This window comes from Capra hircus, chromosome 9, assembly GCF_001704415.2.
Source record: "Capra hircus breed San Clemente chromosome 9, ASM170441v1, whole genome shotgun sequence".
NCBI lineage: Eukaryota > Metazoa > Chordata > Mammalia > Artiodactyla > Bovidae > Capra > Capra hircus.
This window is the reverse complement of record NC_030816.1, coordinates 51,912,363-51,935,159: the sequence shown is the minus strand read 5'-3', so window position 1 is coordinate 51,935,159 and position 22,797 is coordinate 51,912,363. Positions and strand designations below refer to the sequence as shown.

General features: G+C 38.9%; 1 protein-coding gene across 1 annotated transcript in view; it reads right to left on the bottom strand.

Moving 5' to 3' along the window:
- Window positions 9,845-22,797, bottom strand: part of TBX18 (T-box 18) — a 30,245-nt gene continuing 17,292 nt past the window's right edge. Inside the window, exons 6-8 of the mRNA XM_005684718.3 lie at window positions 21,363-21,427; window positions 14,423-14,517; window positions 9,845-12,834 (exon numbers count right to left, since the gene is read on the bottom strand). Of these exons, the coding sequence (XP_005684775.3) occupies window positions 12,110-12,834; window positions 14,423-14,517; window positions 21,363-21,427 (885 nt within the window). The 3' untranslated portion in view covers window positions 9,845-12,109. The remainder of the gene's footprint in view (window positions 12,835-14,422; window positions 14,518-21,362; window positions 21,428-22,797) is intronic.

Genomic DNA, 22,797 nt, shown 5'->3' with positions numbered 1-22,797 from the left:
GTAAGGATCTGGCCTGAATGCCCTGAGGGCAATCTGAGTGAACTAACTTGGGCTAGCAAACCAGACTATGGGATAGCTACCACGTGAAAAGCCCTAAGACACTGCCAGGCCCGCGCACAGAATAAGGACTGAACAGAACTAGCTGGCTACAGACCATCCCCCTGCGGTGACAGGCAGCCAGAGCCAGAAGGGGGCAATCACAGCCCCAGAGAGACATTATCTACAAAACTGCAAGCAGGCTTCTTTGCTAACTAAGACTTCTTGGGGTTCTGGAAAGTCAACATCCGCCTGAGAAGGTGTGCCGGTTGTACACCCAGAAAACCGAGCGGCAGGGACAGGGGAAGTGATAAGTCGCAGTGACTGCACTCGCCAAACACCTCATCACCTGAGCTGCTCAGACCTGGGAAGGGCACAAAACTCAGGCCCAACCGAGTCTGCGCCTCTGAGGACTACCCAAGTGCCTGAACCTGAGCAGCTTAGACATGGGAGGTGCATGCAGCCCAGGGCCAGCCTCAGATGGTTCCTGGCGGACCAACCTAGAGCCTGAGTAGTGTGGGCAGGGAGGGCACACACACCGCGAGTGGGGGCAGGCCCAGTGTGGCTGAGACATTGCGAGCACATGCCAGTGTTATTTGTTTGCAGCGTCCCTCCCTCCCCACAGCGTGACTGAACAATTGAGCTTAAAAATGTGTCCATCATCGCCCTCTTTGTGTCAGGGTGGAAATCAGACACTGAAGAGACCAGCAAACAGAAGACGCTAAAACAGAGGGAACCACTTTGGAACTGACAGGTGCAATAGATTAAAACCCTGTCGTTAGTACCGAATACATAGGAAGGGGCCTATAGATCTTGAGAAATATAAGCTGGACCAAGAAACTATCTGAAAATGAACTGATCCCACAATACCCACAACACCACCAGAGAAAGTCCTAGATATATTTTTACTATTTTTACAATCATTCTTTTTTTTTTAAATTTTTAAGTCTTCTATTACTCCTTTAATTTTCACTTTTATAATCTACTATTACTTTGCAAAAAAAAAGGACCCTATTTTTTAAAGCAAACTTCATATATATATATATTTTTATAATTTTTATGACTTTGTTGTTTTCTTTCCTTCTTTTCTTCTTTTCTTTAATATTGTATTTTTGAAATTCCAAACTCTACTCTAGATTTTTAATCTTTGTTTTTTGGTATTTGTTATAAATTTTGTACCTTTAAGAACCCAATCTTCAGTACTCAGTTTTACTTGGGAGTGAGATTACTGGCTTGACTGCTCTCCCCCCCTTTGGACTCTCCTTTTTCTCCACCAGGTTGCCTCTGTCTCCTCCCTACCCCTCTCTTCTCTACCCAACTCTGTGAATTTCTGTGTGTTCCAGATGGTGGAGAACACTTAGGGAACTGATTACTGGCTGGATCTGTCTCGCTCCTTTTGATTCCCCTCTTTTATCCTCCTGGCCACCTCTGTCTCCTTCCTCCCTCTTCTCTTCTCTGTATAACTCCGTGAACATCTCTGAGTGGTCCAGTTGTGGAGTAGACATAAGGAAGTGATTACTGGCTAGCTTGCTCTCTCCTCTTTTGATTCTACCTCATCTCATTTGGGTCACCTCTAACTCCCTCCTCCCTCTTCTCTTCTCCAGGTAACTCTGTGAACCTCTCTGGGTGTCCCTCATTGTGGAGAAACTTTTCATCTTTAACCTAGATGTTTTATCAACCATGCCATATAGAAGAAGTCTTGATACTACTGTAAAAATAAGACTGAAAACCAGAAGCAGGAGGCTTAAGTCCAAATCCTGAGAACATCAAAGAACTCCTGACTCCAGGGAACATTAATTGACAGGAGCTCATCAAATGCCTCCATACCTACACTGAAACCAAGCACCACCCAAGGGCCAACAAGTTCCAGAGCAAGACATACCACGCAAATTCTCCAGCAACACAGGAACACAGCCCTGAGTTCCAATATACAGGCTTCCCAAGTTACTCCAAAACCACTGACATCTCATAACACATTACTGGACACTTCATTGCACTCCAGAGAGAAGAAATCCAGCTCCACCCACCAGAACACCGACACAAGCTTCCCTAACCAAGAAACCTTGACAAGCCACTGATACAACTGCACCCACAGTGAGGAAACTCCACAATAAAGAGAACTACATAAACTGCCAGAATACAGAAAGGCCACCCCAAACTTAGCAATATAAACAAGACAAAGAGACAGAGGAATACCCAGCAGGTAAAGGAACAGGATAAATGCCCACCAAACCAAACAAAAGAGGATAAGATAGGGAATCTACCTGATAAAGAATTCAAAATAATGATAGTGAAAATGATCCAAAATCTTGAAATCAAAATGGAATCACAGATAAAGAGCCTGGAGATAAGGATTGAGAAGATGCAAGAAAGGTTTAACAAGGACCTAGAAGAAATGTGAAAGAGTTAATATATAATGAATAATACAATAAATGAGATCAAAAACAAATAGTTGAAGGCAACAAATAGTAGAGGCAACAAATAGTAGAATAAGGGAGGCAGAAGATAGGATTAATGAAGTAGAAGATAGAATGTTAGAAATAAATGAATCAGAGAGGAAAAAAGAAAAATGAATTAAAAGAAATGAGGGCAATCTCAGAGACCTCCAGGACAATATGAAACACCCCAACATTCGAATCATAGGAGTCCCAGAAGAAGAAGACAAAAAGAAAGACCATGAGAAAATACTTGAGGAGATAATAGTTGAAAACTTCCCTAAAATGGGGAAGGAAATAATCACCCAAGTCCAAGAAACCCAGAGAGTCCCAAACAGGATAAACCCAATGTGAAACACTCCAAGACACATATTAATCAAATTAACAAAGATCAAACACAAAGAACAAATATTAAAAGCAGCAAGGGAAAAACAACAAATAACACACAAGGGGATTCCCATAAAGATAACAGCTGATCTTTCAATAGAAACTCTTCTGGCCAGGAGGGAATGGCAGGAGATACTTAAAGAGATGAAAGAAAATAACCTACAGCCCAGATTACTGTACCCAGCAAGGATCTCATTCAAATATGAAGGAGAAATAAAAAGCTTTACAGACAAGCAAAAGCTGAGAGAATTCAGCACCACCAAACCAGCTCTCCAACGAATGCTAAAGGATCTTTTCTAGACAGGAAACACAACAAGGGTGTATAAACTTGAACCCAAAATAATAAAGTAAATGGCAATGGGATCATACTTATCAGTAATTACCTTAAAAGTAAATGGGTTGAATGCCCCAACCAAAAGACAAAGACTGGCTGAATGGATACAAAAACAAGACCTCTATATGTGTTGTCTACAAGAGACCCACCTCAAAACAGGGGACACATACCTATTGAAAGTGAAGGGCTGGAAAAAGATATTCTATGCAAATAGAGTCCAAAAGAAAGCAGGAGTAGCAATATTCATATCAGATAAAATAGACTTTAAAACAAAGGCTGTGAAGAGAGACAAAGAAGGACACTACATAATGATCAAATGATCAATCCAAGAAGAAGATACAACAATTATAAATACATATGTACCCAACATAGGAGCACCGCAATATGTATGACAAATGCTAACAAGTATGAAAGGGGAAATTAACAACAACACAATAATAGTGGGAAACCTTCATACCCCACTCAACCTATGGATAGATCAACTAAACAGAAAATTAACAAGAAAACACAAACTTTAAATGATACAATAGACCAGTTAGACCTAGTTGATATCTACAGGACATTTCACCCAAAAACAATGAATTTCACTGTTTTCTCAAGCACACACGGAAACTTCTCCAGGACAGATCACATCCTGGGCCATAAATCTAGCCTTGGTAAATTCAAAAAATTTGAAATCATTCCAAGCATCTTTTCTGACCACAATGCAGTAAGATTAGATCTCAATTACAGGAGAAAAACTATTAAAAATTCCAACATATGGAAGCTGAACAACACACTGCTGCATAACCAACAAATCACAGAAGAAATCAAAATATGCATAGAAATGAATGAAAATGAAAACACAACAACCCAAAACCTGTGGGACCCTGTAAAAGCAGTGCTAAGAGGAAAGTTCACAGCAATACAGGCATACCTCAAGAAACAAGTCAAATAAATAACCTAACTCTACACCTAAAGCAACTAGAAAAGGAAGAAATGAAGACCCCCATGATTAGCAGAAGGAAAGAAATCTTAAAAATTAGGGCAGAAATAAACGCAAAGGAAACAAAAGAGACCACAGCAAAAATCAACAAAGCCAAAAGCTGGTTTTTTGAAAGGATAAATAAAATTGACAAACCATTAGCCAGACTCATCAATATACAAAGGGAGAAAAATCAAATCAATAAAATTAGAAACGAAAATGGAGAGATCACAACAGACAACACAGAAATGCAAAGGATCATAAGAGACTACTATCAGCCATTATATGCCAATAAAATGGACAACATGGAAGAAATGGACAAATTCTTAGTAAAGTACAACTTTCCAAAACTGAACCAGGAAGAAACAGAAAATCTTAATAGATCCATCACAAGCACAGAAATTGAAACTGTAATCAGAAATCTTCCAGCAAATAAAAGCCCAGGTCCAGATGGCTTCACGGCTGGATTCTAACAAAAATTTAAAGAGCTAACACCTATCCTACTCAAACTCTTCCAGAAAATTGCAGAGGAAGGTAAACTTCCAAACTCATGCTATGAGGCCACCATCACCCTAATACCAAAACCTGACAAAGATGACACAAAAAAAGAAAACTACAGACCAATATCACTGATGAACATAGATGCAAAAATCCTCAACAAAATTCTAGCAATCAGAATCCAACAACATTAAAAAGATCATACATCATGACCAAGTGGGCTTTATCCCATGGATGCAAGGATTCTTCAATATCCGCAAATCAATCAATGTAATTCACCACATTAACAAATTGAAAAATAAAAGCCGTGTTATTATTTCAATAGATGCAGAGAAAGCCTTTGACAAAATTCAATATCCATTTATGATAAAAACTCCAGAAAGCAGGAATAGAAGGAACATACTTCAACATAATAAAAGCTATATATGACAAACCCACAGCAAACATTATCCTCAATGGTGAAAAGTTGAAAGCATTTCCCCTAAAGTCAGGAACAAGACAAGGGTGCCCACTTTCACTACTACTATTCAACATAGTTTTGGAAGTTTTGGCCACAGCAATCAGAGCAGAAAAAGAAATAAAAGGAATCCAAATTGGAAAAGAAGAAGTAAAACCCTCACTGTTTGCAGATGACATGATCCTCTACATCGAAAACCCTAAAGACTCCACCAGAAAATTACTAGAGCTAATAAATAAATACAGTAAAGTTTCAGGATATAAAATCAACACAGAGAAATCCCTTGCATTCCTATACACTAATAATGAGAAAATAGAAAGAGAAATTAAGGAAACAATTCCATTCACCATTGCAGTGAAAAGAATAAAATACCAGGGACATTACTTTGCCGACTAAGGTCCATCTAGTCAAGGCTCTGGTTTTTCCTGTGGTCATGTATAGATGTGAGAGTTGGACTGTGACAAAGGCTGAGAGCCGAAGAATTGATGCTTTTGAACTGTGGTGTTGGAGAAGACTCTTGAGAGTCCCTTGGACTTCAAGAAGATCCAACCAGTCCATTCTGAAGGAGATCAGCCCTGGGATTTCTTTGGAGGGAATGATGCTAAAGCTGAAACTCCAGTACTTTGGCCACCTCATGCGAAGAGTTGACTCACTGGAAAAGACTCTGATGCTGGGAGGGATTGGGGGCAGGAGGAGAAGGGGATGACCGAGGTTGGGATGGCTGGATGGCATCACGGACTCGATGGACATGAGTCTGAGTGAACTCCGGGAGATGGTGATGGACAGGGAGGCCTGGCGTGCTGACATTCATGGGGTCGCAAAGAGACGGACATGACTGAGCGACTGAACTGAACTAAACTGAACTGAACTGAAAGAAATGAAAGACCTATATATAGAAAACTATAAAACACTGGTGAAAGAAATCAAAGAGGACACTAATAGATGGAGAAATATACCATGTTCATGAAGCAGAAGCATCAATATAGTGAAAATGAGTACACTACCCAAAGCAATCTATAGATTCAATGCAATCCCTATCAAGCTACCAATGGTATTTTTCACAGAGCTAGAACAAATAATTTCAAGATTTGTATGGAAATACAAAAAACCTCGAATAGCCAAAGCGTCTTGATAAAGAAGAATGGAACTGGAGGAATCAACCTGCCTGACTTCAGGCTCTACTACAAAGCCACAGTCATCAAGACAGTATGGTACTGGCACAAAGAGAGAAATAAAGATCAATGGAACAAAATAGAAAGCCCAGAGATAAATCCATGCACCTATGAACACCTTATCTTTGACAAAGGAGGCAAGAATATACAATGGAGAAAAGACAATCTCTTTAACAAGTGGTTCTGGGAAAACTGGTCAACCACTTGTAAAAGAATGAAACTAGATCACTTTCTAACACCATACACAAAGATAAACTCAAAATGGATTAAAGATCTAAACGTAAGACCAGAAACTATAAAACTCCTAGAGGAGAACATAGACAAAACTCTCTCAGACATAAATCATAGCAGGACCCTCTATGACCCACCTCCCAGAATACTGAAAATAAAAACAAAAATAAACAAATGGGACCTAATTAAAATTAAAAGCTTCTGCACAACAAAGGTAACTCTAAGCAAGTGAAAAGACAGCCTTCAGAATGGGAGAAAATAATAGCGAATGAAGCAACTGACAAACAACTAATCTCAAAAATATACAAGCAACTCCTGCAGCTCAATTCCAGAAAAATAAATGACCCAATCAAAAAATGGGCCAAAGAACTAAATAGACATTTCTCCAAAGAAGACATACAGATGGCTAACAAACACATGAAAAGATGCTCAACATCATTGTCAGAGAAATGCAAATCAAAACCACAATGAGGTACCATTTCATGCCAGTCAGAATGGCTGCAATCCAAAAGTCTACAAGCAATAAATGCTGGAGAGAGTATGGAGAAAAGGGAACCCTCTTACACTGTTGGTGGGAATGCAAACTAGGACAGCCAGTATGGAAAACAGTGTGGAGATTCCTTAAAAAACTGGAAATAGAACTGCCTTATTACCCAGCAATCCCACTGCTGGACATACACACCATGGAAACCAGAATTGAAAGAGACACGTGTATCCCAGTGTTCATCACAGCACTGTTTACAATAGCCAGGACATGGAAGCAACCTAGATGTCCATCAGCAGATGAGTGGATCAGAAAGCTGTGGTACATATACACAATGGAGTATTACTCAACCATTAAAAAGAATACATTTGAATCAGTTCTAATGAGGTGGATGAAACTGGAGCCTATTTTACAGAGTGAAGTAAGTCAGAAAGAAAAACACCAATACAGTATGGTGCTGCTGCTGCTAAGTTGCTTCAGTCGTGTCCGACTCTGTGCCACCCCATAGACGGCAGCCCACCAGGCTCCCCTGTCCCTGGGATTCTCCAGGCAAGAACACTGGAGTGGGTTGCCATTTCCTTCTCCAATGCATGAAAGTGAAGAGTGAAAGTGGAGTCGCTCAATCATGTCCGACTCTTCACTACCCCATGGACTGCAGCCTACCAGGTCTTCTGTCCATGGGATTTTCCAGGCAAGAGTACTGGAGTGGGGTGCCATCACCTTCTCTGAATACAGTATACTAACGCATATATATGGAATTCAGAAAGATAGTAATGATAACCCTGTATACAAGACAGCAAAAGAGACACAGATGTATAGAACAGTCTTTTGGACTCTGTGGGAGAGAGAGAGGGTGGGATGGTTTGGGAGAATGGCATTGAAACATGTATACTATCATATATGAAATGAATCGCCAGTCCAGGGTCGATGCATGATACTGGATGCTTGGGGCTGGTCCACTGGGACTACCCAGAGGGATGGTATGGGGAGGGAGTAGGGAGAGGGGGTTCAGGATGGGGAACATGTGTATACCTGTGGCAGATTCATGTTGATGTATGATAAAACCAATACAATATTGTAAAGTAATTAACCTCCAATTAAAATAAATAAATTTATATAAAAAAATTGTAAGTAATCCAATATTTTTTTTAAATTCTGATAGTGTAATGTTCTTTATAAAGATGTATACCTAAATATTTTTATAAAAAGATATCTTTTGGAAATATATATATATCCAAATACATGTACATATCTCTGAAAATTCATTTTTATAAAACTATTTTTCTGTTATTAAGCTGAATATTATTTATACACCAAGGTTGTCTATGAATTTGAAACTGAAAGGGCTAGTAAAACTTCTCATTACAGACACTCCTAAAACACATAAAAAACTGAGATCTAAAGTGGTTACATTTTGTCTAAAACCATGATTGGGAAATTCATGGTTTGAAATCAGGTTCCTTCATTCTCAAGGAAGTGATGATCTCCTTCAAACTTCCAAAAAATGAAAACTCATGATTTGAAAATCTATCAGCATGTAGATGGATATTAAGGTTTATCAACCTCTGTTGGATGTTTCTATACTTGAAATATATATATACATACACACACACACACACATACATATATATATGCATATATATTTGTTCATTTCCCCCAACAATGTTTTTAAGCTTTGAGTTCCCGGAAGGCTGTAATCATGTATGTCTACTTTACTCTTCACATAGTCAACTTCACCTGCAACTTCTCTGAGCACCTATTTTAAGGAATGATGATCAATGAGATTAAAACACAAAGTGGTAATGATTTAATAAAATGATTTAATTTCCAGTGGAAGAAACTCTCCATGTAGATGAGTCAGTAAACTCACCATGAGGACACCTGGCAGAGTTACACTTTGAAATAGAGGATTTTTTACAAACCTGTCTAATAGAAGATAGCATCAGCAGAGCATCTACCAACTCTACCATGACTCCTGAAAAAACTTATGAAATTATTTTTAATGGCTTTACACCAGACTTGGTTAGTGATCACTCTTCTTGTACCTTCTCCTTCACATCCAAATCTTCTCAGAACTGCCCTACTCCAAAATTTACTCTCTTCTCTTAATCAAACCTCCAGTTATCTCCAAAACTTCTGTGTTATCTATTTCATACTAAGGTGTGAGTTACTAATAGGTTTATATCTAGGGAGTGATGTCTCAAGAAGAATTCACATTTTAAAAGTGGGGTGCATTCTGTTCAAAATTCCACTAATGTAAACTGCCATATCAGCAGTACTATGCCCCAACCTCCTCTGGGCACCACCAAAGTCTCCTGACCCCACTACATTCCAGAAACCAGGGGTCAGCAACTGGGTGCCCTGCTAGAGAAAAGCTGTTGACCTCTGGGAGGGAGCTTGTGTGGAAGCAAGTGTTAATTTTCAAAATGTGACTGGTTCTGATAGCAACAACCTCACCTCATCACAATGTCCCTTGGAATGTTTTCTGGGCAAGGAGTCTAAAAGTGATCTGTCATCACTGGTCAGTGGTACAAGTAGCTTACTCTTACATCCTTGCCCTTCCCCCTTGGACCCAAAACAAAACATCCCAGTCTGGCTTCCTCTTCCTCTCACATTTGAATTTTCATGTGTTCACCATTTGTCAGGGCTTCATCTTCAATGACATGGTCAAGGCACCAAGAAATTATATTTAACACATGAAAAATGAATACCAGGCCCATTTCCTCATGCCTTGTAATTGTAAGCTACAAGATTTGTGTTTGGTGTCTCCATGTGTATGCCTATTCTTGGAACAACATTTACAGACACTTTAAATGATTCCTCTTCAAAGCCATAAAGGAGTTTAGTAACACACTTTAATATATAATTTCTTAAGCATTTTTTAATAAAATACAGATATATAATTATAATTATCAATGCATGTATGTCATTTAATATAATGATAAAAGGCTAGTCTTTGAAGTGACATGATGATTAATATTTACAGTAAAATCTAAAGAAAATAGCACTTGTACAATATTGCTGATCAAAAAGAAAAGATTAAAAAGTTCTCCTCATATTATGGTGTCATCTCAAATCACAAGGAGCAGAAAAGAAAATTCTCATCTTATTAATATATATAGGAATAGATCATTACTTTCCATGTTTTCTCAAGTTGGAAAACTCTCTTGTCCTCCTGAAATTATGCCAGACTCTGAGGCTGGGATATGTTCATAATAAGGACTTTTTCCAAATCTTTATCAAGCTATTAATACCATACACAAACATGTTACATAGATCTACTTATTGGAAATATGTCATGTACCTTCACACTAATTTTAAATTTAAAGATCAATATTCACTTGACGAACTGTTAGAGCATCCATGAAGAAATTTATCAGTATGTATAAACAGAGTCACATTGTGTGAAAACACTGTTCAAATAGTAATCCCCCTAAATATATAACATCCATGCTGTTTTAAAGTAAAGAAGCAAATCAGGAACTACATTCTTTCCCCATCAAACTAAGGATAGGATAATGCCATTCTGTTTAGCACTGAAAGGAAACTCCACTGCTTTCGTTTGACAAATATATGAAACATAATGAGTCAATGTCCAGACACATAATTTTATTCTCAACAAATATATGATAATGCTCTTCACCTTGCATTCTTAATTTCTCCTATTAATCTCATTTTGTGCTATCAAAGTTACTACTTGTTTTGAAACCATGTACACATTATTTGGGGGAATTTAAAAAAAATAATGTTTTTCTTTTTTTTGTTTTTCAGTTTCAAGGCTAAAAATGATGTTGAGGTTAAAAGTTTTACAGCTCCTTTATCATAATTGGTATCTTCCTCCTTAGTCTTCCAAGAAGGACTTTATAGTAATGGGTTTTGGCCTTTGCACTGCAACCCCCAAAAGACAGATTGCTGGAGATAACCCCCTGAAATTCCTTACAGCGCTATTTAACACCATGAAGGCCTATAGAATCTATCTGTTTTGAGAAAGACTCAGACAAAGGGACAAGGTTCAGGGAGGGGAGAGGTTTCAATTTGCAGGAATTTTCGAGACATAAATAAGTAGTGTAAGTGCCTTTTCTCTTTACTTCTAGATCATGGGTCAGGAATCTCAAAGCAAGATGGAAAAAGAAACCTGAATGAAAAAAACGACACTATAAAAACCTAAGTGAAAGCAGAAAATATTATTCCTCTTGATTTAAAAAGTTAGACATTTTTCATTGGAATCAAAATATTTGAGGTGGATTTATTTATTTTTTTGCCATTCCAGTCATATCATATATTCCTTTCCTGGTGAAAACTGGAATTTAAAATATTTATTGGTCTACTTGATACTAAATAAAATGAACCAAGAAAGTCCAAAACACTGGAAATTTATTCTCTGCATATGAATAAATACCTCTTATATGTCCAATGGAAAGTGAAAAAATTACAAGCCTCTCTATCTTCTTTAGGGAAATAATTATTATGGATTAAGAATTTTTACAGGACCAAAGTCACCTAGTAGATGTGATAAATAAGAGCAAGCAGGAACACAAAAGCTAATCCTTCATGATTACAAATACCTCAGAACTATTACTAAGACTTCAACTGGCTTTTGCATCTTAGGTTCTCACACTGTGCCCAAGAATAACAAATTGCAAGACTCTGTGTGCTGGTTACTGCTGGTTATCAACACTCAAGTAGGAAACTGTGTAGAGCATTTTCCTGATAAATTAAGTTATACATCTTAGTCTGGTTAGTATCATTGCCAAGTTTTAAGTTTGCTGTTTGCTTTTTTTTTTTAAGTATAAGAACTTTGGTTAAACATACTACATGATGCCAATACTCTGTGCAACTGGGGAGAAAAATAGAGGGAGGATGTGGTTTTGTAGGCTGCAAACTCCACATGCCACATACAGTATACATATATACCATAGCTAATCACAATCTCACCATGAGGAAGTCAAAAACCTCAGCGAGCCTTCATTTTCTATTATACATACATTTTACAAGCTACTTGATAAGTTTCTTTCCATATTGCTTTCCAAAGAGAAAAAAGAAAAATAAAAGAAAACAAAGAAAGAAAATACATTAGCTGGATTCAAACGTAGTTTAACTTCAAGGCTTCATCAGACCATATGTGCAGATACTTGAGATGATGAGAGAGTTAAGCTTCCTAGGGTCCTAGAGTCAAAGAAACTCTGCTGACCCCCACTGCTAAGCAGGTGCACGCCTTCCACGGGGGGCAACATCTGCCGATCCGTCATGGTTCCACTCGGTGAGGACCCCAAGAAACTTCCTTGGGAAGAAACAATTTTCTCAGGACTGGCAGCCAGTTTAGGGGATGTGGAGAAGTTATACCCATACAAGGCACAGGGGCTGTGTAATCTGAACGTGTTGTAGGAACCCTGGTGGGTCTGGTTAGCAGCAAAGGCGTTGCTGGGGGGTGAAGGCATGATGTATTGGAGCTGGGGAGACATCCCTGAAATCTGCATGGACAAGCTGGTCTGTGGGCAGCTGAAGGTGTCCCCATCCGTGCCGCCCATGGACATGTTCACCGAGGCACTGCTACTGACGCCCACGTAGGAGGGAGTCCTGGGAGGGGCGAAGGTCTCCCCTGTCTGGTTGGTGAGCCTGTTGTAGGTCTCAGCCAAGGATGTGCTGTATCGGTTGAGGGTGAGGCCAGAGCGGGTGCAGGCGGAATAGTCAGCTGGGGCCAGACCACACAGCTGGCTGGTGTTGGGTCCCAGGTGGAAGGCAGGAGATGAGCAAGGGGAGCCGGACAAAAGATGAGGGTGGGTGGCTGCAACACCATTCCCAGAACCTTGGAGTAAGGTAGAGGAACCTGTATTTCCTACAAAAGAAGTTAAAATGTAAAGAGCCTCTTTTCCTTTCAATTTTGTACACACGAGCTAGATGTGATTTGTTACACGGGGCAGGAACAAAGAAAAAAAGGACATGGTCTCTGCTCTCAGGAATTGTAATGTAATTGAATTTAGACTGAATGACTTTAAACACAGATACTCTCAACATTTTCAAGAAAAATTATCTCCTCAAGGGATGGTCTTTTTTGTTTGTTTGCTTTTTGTTGTTTTTGTTTGTTTTTTTGAAAAAGGTATTAGGACTCTACCACATCAAATTTTCACATTTTCTCCCTCAATTAGTTTTCTCATTATTTTGTAATAAACATTACAAAGATTGACTTTCCCAGCAACTTAAGAAAATATAAATTTCATGTTACTCTGTAATTTTTTCCAGAAGTATAACCATCACCTCACTTCTACCCACTTTTTACTCTTTTTTTCAGCAGAGTTTGCTCTGGATCAATGTATTTTCTTGCAAGAAAAAAGAAGGGATTCAAAGGAAAGACACAAACTGGCCAGACCCATCCTGTCTCAAACGAACTGGCAACCTCCCACTGAAAGCTTCTGTGGGTCAATGACTACCACGCATGCAGGGCTATTACAATAAGGCAACAGTCTCATACTTCAAAAATCTCATTTCCAAACAGAAAGCGGTTTGGTGAATCATATGCTAACCCAAGAGCAGAGGTCCAACAGATAAACAGTCCTGTGAAATAGAGAGGGTGTTTAACCCTGCCTCCAATCAATAACAGTGGTGGCGGCTGATCACGCCCCACCCCCCAGATTTGCTGGCAGATTGATGTCTGCAACTTGATGGAACTTAGGGAGAGAAGAGAATTCCAATGGGCTGGAGAGGTTGTAAAACCTTCATTGCTCTAGCGACAGTGTTTTATATAGCTTCTCAAAATAATCTAAAAGCCCAATCCACCCAATGATAATTATCTTAAAACCTAGCATGCTAAGTTCTCATGGGGATGCCGGGCAGGGTCAGGCATTAAGTGCAGGACTGAGTGTAGGATTGGGCTGTGAGTCCTAGCTATCCCATAGAGAAGGAAGCATCATCCTGTTCCATGCAGCCTTTTTGAGGAAACACCAGCCCTGGGCTTGTTGGAAATGCTCAACAGTGATCTCAGGGAAGGCTACCTCAGTGTACCTGAACTTCTCATCATAAATCAGCAGGAGAAATGTGCCTAGAGGCAATTTAGTTGAAGGAAGTGAAGAAAGAAGGGGGCAAAAGAGGATGATCTGGGACCAGTATCTGTAATTTCTTGTGAAGTACACTTGGTACCAGGGCCAACTAGTCTACCTCTAATTTTAAGAAAAAAAAAAAATTAAAGGTGAAATAAAGGTCATGAAATACATAAACAGCCTAAAACATCCAAAACTTAACTTAGGACCACACTAGCCATTTTCCTGGCCCATATCTATACCAGACACAAAACAGAGGGATCTTGTAATAGAAGGATGTTGGTAATGAGGTAGCCATTAAACAATAGTAATGACTTGGGCATTTTTCAGTGCCTGAGCATCTAGGTAGGAACTGACCATATCTATGATCCAGGAGACTTCATGATTTACCTTGCTTGGGAATTCCAGGGATATCTTCAAAGGTGAGGGTCCGTAGTGAAGGTCTCCAGAATGCATATGACTCCACAAGAGCTTCCAAACCCATTCTGAATGGAAGGGTCAGGACAGGGAACGACACAAGAAGCCAAGTTAGGAGCAGTTGGAGTTTTCACCACTAATAAGCTGCTCAGGAAACACCACTGGTGTTGACAGTGCCTCCCTCATTGGCAGGTTAAAAGCTTAGCACAAACACACATCAAAAAAAAAGGTTTGGAGATGAGCTACTATTCTGTCACCAAGAGCACAAGAGGATAAACCACCCAGCAAGTCCTGTTAATATTCTCTGAAAAATGAGCCGATCTCAGGGGATACAAAAGCTGCCCCCTGTGCTAGGAAGATGATGTGAAGACCATCCATCCCGGCTGCCCTGAGTCCAAGGCTCTGTGTGATCTGGAAGCACCCTCTCTCCCTGATTCACTACTACCCCACTGATGAGGAAGACTCTGTCACAAAAGTGTGCTCCTGCAAAGAGGCATTTCTACCCATCATTAAGTGCTTTGACCACCAGCCGAGAAGAGCAGTCATCCAAGGAAAATTGACTTCTCTCTCCGAGGCACGATCACCACACCCAGGACAGCCAGGGAGGGCTCAGGGCAGCAGCCCTGACTTCTCAACCCAGCCTCCAGTAGGACCACAGCAAGGTGATCTCATAGGGCACTAAGGTACGTAGGCCTAGTATTAGCATCAGACATTATGGTAAAGCCTCTACATACACTTTATGAATGGACACAAAGAGATAGGACAACTTCACAATGGACTATCCACACGATATCTATAAATTTTAAAACATGGCTGACTACTCTAAATACATACAAAAATGTATGCATCTCCTACCGTAAGTGATTCAGAGTCTTCCCTATTGTATATCAGATAATGAAGTCCTCCAGGTCCTATAAATGAGTTCCTTCACTCAACTAGCACCTTCTCAAGGCCTTTCTACTTTTCCCTCAACCATCTCAGCCCTAATCAATCTGTTAATTCAGGTAACATTATGCTTTCCATGAAACTCACAGCTTTGCTGAAGAAAATGCCTGATTCCTGAGTGTCACACTATACAAGGCCACCTCTTGAGATCGTCAGATACAGTTTTAGTGAATACAGATAATCTGTGTTTAATGCAAATTTAAAGACAGGGAGTATGATTAACAGCTTAGACTCCATGTGATAGCTGCTGTAGAGTCCCTGCATCTCCAAGTCATAACCTATGAACTAGGACTAGAGAAACACTCCCTTCAGAGTCACACCTCCTATACAAAATGGTGAAAACTCCCGGGAGACCCAGAGTAAGTGACCTGTGCATACAGATAAAACCATCTTCCCTTACTTGCCCTGGGCTGCACTGAGCATGGAGAACAGAGTCTGGCTTTGGATGGAATCACTGTGCCCCAGAGAGAGGACTAGTTAGTGCTCAGGACACTGAATTGGGGTCAGGAGAACTGGACTGTGACTACAACCCTCTAACATTGAGTAAATGTTTGGAGCTCTGTGAACTGCCATTTCCCACAAAGTGAGGACTGGAATACAAAGTTCTGAGTCCTCTCCTAGCCCTAAAGTTTACCACTAAGCGATTTACAAACCAGACATTGTATCTGTGGCTGACTACAAACCAGGTCTAAGAACACTCTATTCAACAATATTTTATGTGAAGTATTGAAGGGAGAAGTTTGGCAGCCATATCAGTCTCAAAGGCCCACATAATCTGCAGGTTGCATGTAATACTAGACTCATGAATGCTGTGCATGCATGCATGCTAAGTCACTTCAGTTGTGTCCAACTCTTTTTGACTCTATGGACTGCAGCCCACCAGGTTCCTCTGTCCATAGAATTCCCCAGGCAAGAACAGTGCCATGGGTTGCCACGCCATCCTCCATGGGATCTTCCCGACCCAGGGATTGAACCCACATCTCTTACATCTCTTGCATTGTCAGGCAGGTTCTTTACCACCAGCGCCACCTGGGAAGCCCCTCATGAATGCTGGGTGCTGTTTATTCCATTACTTTATTTTAGCTTGTACTAATACTCAATTTTTTTTATGATTTTCTAGAAACAAGCTTTTTTAAGTTAAAGAATTTAGGACACAGTTTTGTCCTAAACTGTTTTGTTAAACACAGATGAATTTTTGTAATTACAGTTTTAAATATTCAGGATACCTAAGTAGTCCTGGAGGGGCCTCAGGGGGAATTTACTAAGAGGCAATTAATGAATATTTACAGGACTTAGAAATTTATTAACCGTGGAGATGAGCATCAGTGCATTATTTGCTTTAGCGGTATAAACTTGACTATGTTTCAAATACAAACCCATACTCCAAATTCTTAGGGAGAAGTTACTAATCCTCACAAATAGGTAACCCTAAGCCTTAATGAGATGCTCTGAAGGTTACAGATCTACAAGTGGTCTGATTTGGACCTATTGATATTTTTCTTGAGGCTGCTGTTTCACACTACAAGTTCCAGAAAGGATTTCAGATATTTTGCAGGAAACAGTTATAAAATATTTATTAGCTGAATCTGGACTTTAAAAAAAAAGTCTTCATTTTCCCCAGTAATGGAGACTTTTCCCGTCTAGTTAAAGAAAAGATAAAAGGCACCTCCTGCAGGAGTGTAGCCAAGGCGATAATTTATACAAGATGCCTTTGAACAATTTCCACATTTTATCACCGCCCTAATTTATGCTATCAAATAGCCTAGTTTATTTAGTAAAATGGTTATGTTTTTTCCTAAAGTATTTAAAGAGAAGAAATTTTTGTACCTTCCTGAGTAAAAGATTTTATAGGGTCAACCCTAAGGCCTAACTGAAGAATGAAACTATTCTCAGCACATAAATTCTCCTTCACGTAACAAATGTCCTGCAGGAGCGCTTTTAAGGGCTGAAGCTACTGATTTCTATAAAATAGGCTGTAGGACCATAAATAGCCAGGAAGGTATAATTTTTAATTAAAGCAAATTGTTTTATAAAGTTTAAAAAATCACAAGTCCAAGTTTATTTCTTGTCCTGCATAATTTATTTCATGTATAGAGAAAAAATGAAAACAGAATGTATGTTAAAAAGTAGTAACAGTGCATCAAAATCAGGGGTATTAAAGAAATATTTTGTACTTTTTCTCATGGGATTTTTCCTCTATTAATATATAAAAACAGATCACCCCTTCCCCAAGTCCTCAGCACCAATGCACCCTCCTGATCTTATAGATAACTTGGGCTCTTTTTTTTTTCTTAAGGAAAATAACACGCAAGTTAGAAATCTTTAAAGCTTACCACATTCTCTCTTTTCCATAAAAGTGTCTTTTGCATTTATCAGTGGAAAATGTTAAAGTATTTAATATTGATTCACAGATAGTTAATATTGAGTCATAGATATTTAGCATTCAAAAATAAGCACTGAAGAGTTTGTCTGTCACAAACAGGAGAATTCATTTTAATGAGAAAAAAAGTGAAACTATTCATTTCACCAGCAGGGAAGCTACATATAAGCTCAGTAGGTTTTTTCCTATATTAAGGTATTATTTAAACAGTTGGAGCAAAATAAAAATTTGAAAGTTTAACAACCTTTTAAAAAGTGTTAAGATATAATTCATTATTTTTTTCATATCTGTTAAAAACTTTAAAAGGTGTAGAATCAGGAAATAAACAGTAGCCAGCACCATGACTGCAATGGCTTATCCTCCGTCAACAGTGAAAGGAAAGAAAAATTTCTATTGAACCTAGAATTTTTATCTCATGATACCAAACAAGAGGCTTAGTGGTTTATTTTGACCGATGCCTCTGATTTTTTTTTTTAACTTATCCAAAACAAAAAACAAAAAAACAAAAAAAACCCACCTTTTAATTGTGCCAACTTACCTAAAATTCTTTTAGAAGCCTTGCAATATCGGTTGGCCAAAAAGTTCGTTTGGGTTTCTCCATTACATCTTATGGAAAACTATTCTGAACGAACTTTTTGGCCAACCTAATATGTGTCTAATATGACTCTTGCAAAGAGTCGGGCACGACTGAGCAACTTCACTTTCACTTTCAATATGTATCTATCATCTCACTTCCATTTACAGGCTTATCCACTACACTATAAATACTACCCAAAATACATCTATAAAACTGTTTAAGGTTACCACTTCAAAAATGAACTGACAGTAATGTACAAAATGATAAATATAACTAACACTGCTCTACGTTATATAAGAAAGTTAATTCTACGTGTTCTCATCACAAGGAAAAAAACTGTTTTTCTATTTCTTTAATCTATGCCTATATGCGATGATGTATGTTCACTAAACTTATTGTGATAATCGTTTCATGATGTATGAGCGTTAAATCATTATGTGGTACACCTTAAACTTTAGCAGTGCTGTATGTCAATGACATCTCAATAAATGTAGAAGGAAAAAAAAAAGACAGTGTTCAAGCCATGTGACCCCACAATGTCAACAGCAGCGAGGTCTTTGCCAGAGTCACCCTACAGGAGAGCCTGGAATTAGTCCTGGCAGTATTGTCGCATGGTTTCCCAGGTGGCTCAGTCAGGAAAGAATCTGCCTGCAATGCGGGAGGCCTGGGTTCGATCCCTGGGTTGGGAAGATCCCCTGGAGGAGGGCATGGCAGCCTACTACAGTATTCCTGCCTAGAGAATCTAAATGGACAGAGGAGCCTGGCAGGCTACAGTCCATGGGGTCGCAAAGAGTTGGACATGACTGAATGACTAAGCAGAGCACAGTATAGTCTCAAGTCTCACTGCTGCCTTCCTGGAGTTTCAGTGAGTTTCAGTAAATTCATTCTCTGCTTAAAAAACAAAAACAAAAACTGAAAGCAATGCAAGGTTCTTAAATAGATAATTATTCTGCTATCAGAAGAGTCACAAGAAGATTTCATCAAAGTATTTGTCAAGGTCGAAAAAGGAATCATCCCAGGGGCTCCCACTCATCTCACCAATAAGCACCTCAGTTACTGATTTATTCAACTTTCAGAAACTCCTCTGAAGAGCAATGTCAACTAGGAGCTCATGCAATGATGTAACAAAAGCCAAGCAAAGCTTTTCTCCACATGGAAAGAGACATCTAAAACAATAAAATAATCTCAGTACAGCAGACATATGGTAGGAACACCTGGAAATCTTCCTACAGAGTAAAGGATTTCAGACAGAAGCTGCATTATTAGTCAGTCTTACTGATCTGCCTGCGCTAAGTTAGAGGCTATTCTACTCTCATACATTTAAGTCCTGATATTCAGTCAGTTCAGTCACTCAGTTGTGTCCAACTCTTTGTGACCCCATGGAACTGCAGCACGCCAGGCTTCCCCTGTCCATCATCAACTCCCGGAGCCTACTCAAACTCATGTCCATCAGGTCGGTGATGTCCAGTCCTCACAGTACATGGTGTTTAAAAGAACCACTGCATTACCAAAGGGGGAGGGATAAACTAGTGATTAGCAGATATACTCTACTATATATAAAACAGATAAACCACAGTGTCCTACTGTATAGCACAGGGAACTATATTCAATATCTTATAATATTTGGGATGATTTGGGAGAATGGCATTGAAACATGTATACTATCATGTAAGAAACGAATCACTAGTCTAGGTTCAATACAGGATACAGGATGCTTGGGGCTGGTGCACTGGGATGACCCAGAGAGATGATATGGAGAGGGTGGTGGGAGGGGGGTTCAGGGTTGGGAACTCATGTACACCTGTGGTGGATTCATGTCAATGTATGGCAAAACCAATACAGTATTGTAAAGTAAATATATATATATATATCTTATAATAAACCACAATGGAAAATAATCTGAAAAAGAAAATAAATAAATAAAACAGCCATTGCACATGAAGCTGAAATCAAGTCTTTCTGCAGGCACATAAGTTCATTCTGAGAAAAGGTCTCTGTCTATGCTTACCTTGCTCAGCCAATCATCTGAAAGAACTAAAAGTCTGGACTCCTACGTGATTGTTTTCTCTCTACAATTTTAAGTGAAATTGTTCCTAAAATAAGATAATCGAGGGTTTCGACCTCATATAGCCACAGCCTATCAATACCAAGTTTTTAAGAAGTATTAGAATAATGTCTGGAATAAAGTGATAAAAATGTCTCAAGTACTTTTTAAAAACAAAATGATTTTCAAAACATTTAAGTCAAAGTCTTACCCAGAGAGGGCATCTGGAGAACGTTAGTCTATTATTACTATCAACAGTTATAAAATATTTTAGAAAATGTCACACCAACTCTATTGGAATAGAATCATATCAATAAATTCAAAAACTCTTGGCACACAGACTAAGGAGATCTGCTTTTTGATAAAGAGTAATAGAGTGGAATTCATTACTGTAGCTCTCCCACTTAGTACAAACACCATAAAACACGACACAGAAAAAATAAACAAGTGTGTGGCTGTCAGTAGAGCCAAGACAAATTTGGAAACTAAAGAACATCAGCTGTCTTGGCAGTGGGGAGTAGTTTCAAATTCTAGTTGAAAATCTGAGTGAACAAGAGTCTCTGTCATATTTCGAAGAGAGATCAATACATAGTTGTGACATTGCTAAGCAAATTCTAAACCAAGAGCAGATGCAGACAGTATTTTGACTTGGGATATTAAAGATCCTGGGTCTGGAGACACAGGTTTCTACAAAGCCCCTTCAGAGGCAGCACACACTGTATACCCTGAGAACTTCCGCTTTTACCCCAGCATTTCACATCAACATTCAGCTTAGAAACAAGTAAGCCTCAATGATGCACCCAAAATAAGTTATATTCATGCCTCAATGATATTAACAAATTTAAACTGCATCAGAAATGATTTCAGAATCACTTAAGTAAATTTAAATGTTTACTTTGTAGTGGAAAACTCACCATAAAAATCAAATGTATTTATCACAGCCAGAGTGTTTTTAACTAAGACTCACCTGTTACGCCCAGAGTCTCGGAAGCCTTTGGCAAAGGGATTCCTATCTATTTTCAGGCGAGTAATCTGCAGAGTTGGAAAAAAAAAATCACATCAAATCTTAAGATAAAAGCCAAGGAAGGTTATAAAAAATGGTAGTGATGGAAAAACTAAAAGAAACTCCAGAATCAACTGTTAGAGGATTCTACTGTGTTCTTCTCCCCTGTTTCTAGGGTACTTTATTATCTTAGTAGCAAAGCTACAAGAATATTTCAGAAGTCATCTAGACATTCATTTGCTATGAAAAGAACATTCCCCTACTTCTATCCAAGCACTGTAATAAAGTTTGCTTTGCTATTAATATTCCCAGAGAAGGGGATTCTGAATCATCTGTTGATAACTGCCCTTCGTTTGACAATCTCTTTAAAATTCTTCCCTAAAAATTCCGTGAAATGTGTCTGCTTCTCTTGCAGTAGTGGTGATGGAGAACAGCTAATACCCAACTTCTATTTAACAGCAACTTATACACTGAAATGTTGTTAATGTTCTTCAGAAATAGGCAATATATACTCCTTGAACGTTCCTGCCTTCCGTTTTTCTTTGTCTCTCCTCAAATCATCTTTACAGCTCTCATCTCCTCTTTTATCTGTGGAGTCGTGACCTGGTCAGAGCACTACAGTGAATGTCTAACCAAAGGTAACCATGACTTGAAGGTTTTAATAAGATTCAATCTTATACACATAGGAGAAATAAATAATAGCTTCATTTTAACTACAGCTGTAACTTGTTGACTTACAACTAGATTTTTATTCAGGAAGATCCCAAGATATGAAGGAAATTTTTTTATAAGTGGTCTAATCATCTCCATTAAAAACAATTTTTTTTAGTTATACCATCTTGAAATTGACACTAATAAACAACATCCCATCTGTTTCTGACCATATCTCCATCTTGCCCAGAGAAGTTTATAGCCTATTTTCTAAGAAGCACATCATGCTTTGTTTTTCTGTGTTCCTTGGTTTAGTAGAATCTACTAAGTTCTAATTGTGCCATTTTGGTCAAGGACAAATGAACACTGCTGAATGACACTCAGGCAAAGAAAGGCATCTTTGCAGAGTCACCTGAAATCCCCCTATATCATGTTGTGTGCACTTTCAGCCATCTGCCAATCAGCTTTGCAACACCGAAGGCAGGTGTATTCCATATGCTACTGTCTTAGTTTGTGGATGCTGCTGCTAAGTCACTTCAGTCGTGTCCAGCTCTGTGCAACCCCATGGACAGCAGCTCACCAGGCTCCTCTGTCCACAGGATTCTCTAGGGAAGAATACTGGAGTGGGTTGCCATTTCATTCTCCAAGTTTGTGGATGAAACTACATTATAACAAGATAATGTAAGGGTCTGCTAAGTAATTCACTATGTCTACCACTCTGCCATTGAAAGAATTCTTTATAATTCAT